Source organism: Lolium rigidum, chromosome 3, assembly GCF_022539505.1.
Source record: "Lolium rigidum isolate FL_2022 chromosome 3, APGP_CSIRO_Lrig_0.1, whole genome shotgun sequence".
Lineage (NCBI taxonomy): Eukaryota > Viridiplantae > Streptophyta > Magnoliopsida > Poales > Poaceae > Lolium > Lolium rigidum.
The window spans coordinates 284,035,154-284,040,903 of record NC_061510.1 but is presented as its reverse complement, the minus strand read 5'-3'; the positions used below and the strand labels follow the sequence as shown (position 1 = coordinate 284,040,903).

Below are 5,750 nucleotides of genomic sequence, written 5' to 3'. Positions count from 1 at the left end.
ATGACATGTTTTTTCACCCATTCTAAGGCTTGCATGTGTTGAGTGGTACTTCAGGTTTTATGATGTACGCTCTCAACATATTTTTGTTAAATAAAAATCTAAATGAAAGTTGTATGCATCTCCTCGATGCAGAGGCCTGGTTCTTGTCCTCCATTTCAAAAAAATGATTTTATTATTTTAATGCAGCCAACAATCTAGGATTTTTAAGTTCAGATTTTATTTCAGGTTGGTAGAGTATATTATTTTCTACGTCAACGATTATTAATCTGATTTTTGTGATACTTAAAAAAAACGATCTTTTTTTCAAACGGGAGGCAAAAGGTTTGAAAAACCCGATCTTGAATTGTTCGAAAAAAGAAGCTCCATGTGTCCCGTGACCCAAACTTGGGCACTCCCTCTGGGGTTTCTATTCCGAACCGGACGAAACATACACCATTTACTGGCAGGGCTACAAACGACGTAGCGACATGTACATTTGAGGGTAAATGCCCGTAGCACTCGTGAGACATAAAACGCCCCTGCCATGGCAGGGGAGGCAAGCTAGGCCGTACACGCAGACACAGAGAGGGGAGACATTGGCGCAGCAATAAAAGTTTGTCTGAGAATTTGATCGACCAGAAAAGTTTGTCCCCAGCATTCCAGGTTACTGCAACTTAGCAGCACATCGATCATTTGCTGCCTCAAAACCTTTACTGGTTATCGCCACCAGATTAAACACCTCAATCACAATATTCAGGGTTCATGGACAGGAAAATTCAGGAAGAATTCCTCAGAAATCTGGTGCGGGAGCACAGGGAGCAGTGCAATGCACTACTACAACTACGGTGTCTCTCTGTCTCGCAAATGGTTTTGCTTCTTGCTGCCAAGGCAACCCAAACCAATTGTAGATTGGTTGGCCACATGCCCCCCTGCCTCCCTGCACTCCTACACGGACCCAAGAATGATTGATTGCTTGGGGCCAAGCCCATGCACAGGGCAAGCAAGGACTGTTATCTGCTCGATCCAAAGACAGAATTGTGGACACAGAAATATTGATTTTCACCTTCCTCGATCCATCACTCTCAGATTCTGAATTTTGACAAGAAACTGATCCCTTTTTCTGTTTCTTGGGGAGAGATGAATTCACTAGATGGGGATCAGGCAGGCATTGCATGCAATTGCAGGCAGGCAACAGTAAGGGCACCGACAGGGGCTGCAGATTAAGCATGCAGATCATGTCATGAACAGTGAGCCTGAAAGATACAAGACCTGATCGAGGAGGAGCCATTGCATTGCATCCCATGTTCCTCATTTTTCTATGCAATTATCAGAAGCGCAGATTAGCCCACAGATGCATGCAGATGATGAAATGGAGAAGAAATACTAATAAACAAGTAAAATTTAATTTAATAGACCTCTGTCTGATTCTGATCCATGACAACAACTCAAACGCTCAGCTCATCAGGCTACTGCTAGACTTAAAGTCAGTGACACCAACCAAACCAGGGAGACGAAAGAGGAAAAAAGAATTAAGTCCAGCGGAAAATAGAAAGTGATGGGAATCGAGAGCTAGCTCAGTTCGGTTCTTCTGCCTATGCCTGCTCCCCTACCTTATGACAAGAAGATGGATGAACAACGAAAAATAATAAAACGGAGATGGTTTGCAATAAACCTTGAGTTTCTCTTGGCTCTGCTACGATCGATCGGTCTCTTCGATGGAACAGTGAAATTAATGGCAATGCGGTTTGCTACGCTAGGAGGAGAATCAAGAACCACCATGGCGTCACTCATCAGGTACCTGGGCACCATTCATGTCACGCCAGGGTGAATTCCGTCTTCTTTCCGCGGTCACTCGGGGTTGAGGCGCTGCGGGGAGCTCGCGTCGCGGTGGAAGGACGGCCCGGGATGCTGCTGCTGCTGCTGCTGCGATGGATGCACGGCCATCGGCATCGGCACTGGCATTGGCATTGGCGGTGGTGACTGCATGGCGACTGGCATTGGGGCATGTGGCTGCTGTTGATGCTGCTGCGGCGGCGGCGAGGTCGGGAGCGGCCTCTTGGCGAGGCTGTGCTTGTTGTTGTGCATCCACACCTTGAGGACGCGGCGCTTGACGCCGATCTCCTGGCAGAACTGATTTACCATGGCGTCGTCCAGCTTCTGCAGACGCCACCCGACGCGCTCCGCGAAGTCCAGCATGCGCGCCTTCTGCTCGGGGCTGAACTTGGTGCGGAAGCGCTTCTGGGACGACGAGGAGCCGCCGGCCCCGCCAGAGCCCAGCGCGTCGCCCATGCCACCGCTGCCGTCTATCTCGTCCGACTCCGCCGTGTGGATCATGCTGAGCGGCATGATGATCTGGTGGTGGGGGTGCCCCGGCGGCGGCGGGAGCGCGCGCGGCGCGGCGTAGGCGCCGCTGCCGTAGTGGTCGGCGGTGACGAGGAGGCCGCCCATGCTCTTGTGGTGCTGCTGCGGCATGGCGGGGCCGAGCAGGCGGCGGCCGACGCGGTGGCCGTGCCCGTAGCCGCGCGTGGCGCAGCTGTCGCCGTGCAGGTCGTCCAGCTCCTTGCGGTGGAAATTGCGGTGGCAGCCGCAGGCGGAGCACTTGAGCGCCTCCAGCGAGCCCTCCTCGCCGCTGGGCATGAACTCGCCGCACCCGTCGGTGGCGTTGCCGCCGATGGCAGCCGCGTGGTTCTTGAGGCACTCCCGGTACTTGACCGCGGGTCCGGCGGCGCCGGCCACGACCAGTGCCCCTGCCGAGCGCTTCTTTCCAGAGCTCTCCTCGGACACAGCAGCAGGCGGCGAGGACGGCATCCCTTGAGCAGCCTGGGACTGCCCGTTGTGGTGGCCATGGAGGTCCATGGTCATGCTGCCCCCGTAGGGAGAGGCGGTGGTGTGCATTGGGATCGGGAGCTCGCCTCGGGCCCCTGAAAGATCCATCCTGCTTTCTCCCCCGTCTGCAGCGACGATGCTTCTTGCTGCAGCAGCTGCTTCTGTTCGTCTTCTCTGCGGCTGCACAATGGAAACCATGAGAGCAAGAAAAGGCCAATGACACCTCCAACTCTCACACACACAACAAGCGATGGAAGGACGCAACAAAAATTCAGTGTCTCTTGGGACTCTCAACACAGGGCACTAAAGAATAATAGCGAGAGAGGGAGAGCGAGTGGAGAAGAAAAAGGAAGCTGAGGTGAGGTGAGAGAGAGGTGCATGGTGTGTGTGGGATCTTGGGGACCTTATCAAGAAGATACTGCCACCACTTGCAAACTCCAAGATGGAGGAAAAGCGAGTAATCTGGTAGCTAAAATGCTCAATTATACACCATAAAAATAAATACGAACAATATCCTACCCCTATCTAGATTAGCCTCTACTTTGCTGGGCTCTCCCTCTCCCCATGCAATCAAGATAGATTAGGAGAAGGAAGGAGAAGCTTAGCTGCTGCTATACTCACTAGATAGATGCAAGAACGAAAAGGGAGGATGATGAACAGTAGAGCTGTTCTTGGCCAAAGGGAGGGTTACTTTGTGGAGCTTTCTGGTAGACGCAAGTTTTACTACTAGTTACTACTACACACATACCAGCACTTCCCACTACAAGTACCACAAGCAAGCAAGCTGCTAGACTATTTTCTCCGTGGACTAAATGTATGGACCAGGCTTTGACCTCTCTCCCACCTTCCTCTATCTCTCACTCACACCTTCTCCTCCCCTTGACCCAGAGGTCCCAGACACAACCAACAACAAGGACTAGCAGGAGGAGGAGGAGGCTTCATGGACAGATGTTTTGTGTTTATGTGTGTGCCATGGTTGAACAGTGGAGGGAGAGACCAAGAGACCAAAAGCAAACCAACCTTGTTTTTGTCAAGGGCTAATCAAGAGGACAAAGAAGGGGCAAGGCCTCCAGCCTTTGCAGCTTCCACCATTGCAGTGAGGTGACCAGGGGCACTAGGGCCTAGGGCACAAAGTGCCAATGCAAAGAAAATTCAGAGAGATGTGCTTATGGTTATGGAAGCTCTAGTATTATGCTTAGCCAGAGGGAGCGAGAGAGGTGAAGATGAAGAAGATGGCAAGGCCAGGCTGTTCTCTACCTAGTGGTCGCCTGTGGTGTAATGAAGAAAAGAAAAGAGATGAAGCGATGTGTGAGAGAGTCAGAGCGAGATGGACTGATGGAGACGAAATAATACTGTTGTCTGGTGCTTGCTTTGCTTGCACTATCAGGAATCCCAAGCCTACTTCACACAGTGATGGAGGCTCCGGCGTCTCGTGTGTCAGAAGCAGGACGAGCAAGATGGAGAGAGAAAGAAGAAGACGATCAAGGGAACAGCACGAGCATCATTACTCCACTATGCCCTGTGATTTGATTTCTGCTTGTTTGTTTTAACACCCAAATGAATCGATAGTTTTCATCGCTCTTATCACAAGAGAGATGAATGGATCGAGTTAGGCGCTTCCCTTAATTAATGTCCTCATGGGCTCTATGTGGATCCATGAATCACAAAACCCTTGTGCCGTCTAGTAGGTATTTAAGTGTCATGCCAAGGCAACCGCAATATCAAATAGCACTGTCGGGAGATATCGATTTACGACGGACAGTTTCCCCTGATCACAGGCCATAACTGCTGCCGATTGACTTGTACTTATGAATGTTGTAGTAGTAGTTTAATTTTTCACATGGAAAACGTTGCATTAAGTAGCTCAAATGACAAACACAGGATGAAAACATGACATACATTTTTTTTTTTGAGAATTAACATACATATTTAGAGTGCAGTCTTTTTGCGGTGTAAAATTTGCCACGTAATTAAGCAGGATGCATACGCATGTGACAAAAAAAGTTGTCTTAGAAACACTCCAGCTTGTAGTGGCAGCAGTATTTAGCAGCCTCAGCCGTCAGGCTTTAGCAGAGAATATATAGTGGGTTTGTCTGTATCAACACAGGATGAATCATTGTGCCCTAAGAGTTGACTACCACACGCCCCCCTGTCCTAATGATACCTACCATGACCAAACCACTGACCAATCATCTACTGATTCCTGGAATTGTGCATAAGAAAATTCAGCAGCATGCAGATTTGCAGGATCTGAAGAACCAACACATGACATGCAGCAGTGGACAACCCCCGGATTAGGGACACAGCAATTCTATAACACATTCCGTTTTGGGCCGACACCACTGATTAGACTGACTGTTATGTCCTAATTAAGCAAGGCCTAGAGCTGGTGGTGGTTTAGTTTACTCTGCATCACTCGCACACACTAGCCACAAGATGCCATCAGGGAGATTCTTATCATTGGCAATTTGCCTGATGATTTGCGCTAGGACCTAGCTACTCCATGCATCACGCCTTGGGGTGCGCAAATATATTACTGTCATTAGGCCCACTAAGCCATACCCTTGGATCCTGCAACTTTACTTATTTGTTTGCTTCTCTGAATCCCTAGAGACTTGTAGTGACTCGTGATTATGGTCTTGTCATTTTGTCCTCTAACTGAACATCATTCCCTTACCTAGATTTTTTTTTTGCTGGCAAGTCTTTCTTTAACAGCACATGAGAATCTAGCTGAACTTAGGAGGTCAGGATTAGGGCACACATGATGGATTCTCACGGTTCCAAGATTAAATTAACGATCACCTTGGAGGAATAAGATTCCCTTTCTCCTGTGGGGAGAAAGGTCCTAATCACTTCTTTTGGTGGTGAATATTATAAAGTGTGCTAAGCATGCAAAGTGCTCAGAGAATGATCGTCTTTAAGGTACAACAAGCAAGACACCTTCC

At 49.4% G+C, this 5,750-nt stretch overlaps 1 protein-coding gene across 5 annotated transcripts; it reads right to left on the bottom strand.

The window, feature by feature from the left end:
- Positions 1-1,366: 1,366 nt before the first annotated feature.
- On the bottom strand, positions 1,367-4,197 carry LOC124699600 (zinc-finger homeodomain protein 4-like). 5 transcript variants are annotated; one of them, XM_047231877.1, is made up of 2 exons: positions 3,826-4,197; positions 1,367-2,985 (listed from the first exon to the last, which is right to left on the bottom strand). In XM_047231877.1, the coding sequence occupies exon 2, from the start codon at positions 2,911-2,913 to the stop codon at positions 1,828-1,830; it is 1,086 nt and encodes a 361-aa protein (XP_047087833.1). In that variant the 5' UTR covers positions 2,914-2,985; positions 3,826-4,197; the 3' UTR covers positions 1,367-1,827. The 5 variants fall into 5 exon arrangements, with proteins under 5 accessions (XP_047087833.1, XP_047087834.1, XP_047087836.1 ...); XM_047231878.1 differs by lacking the exon at positions 3,826-4,197 and adding an exon at positions 3,427-3,542; XM_047231880.1 differs by lacking the exon at positions 3,826-4,197 and adding an exon at positions 3,325-3,405.
- Between the last annotated feature and the right edge of the window lie 1,553 nt (positions 4,198-5,750).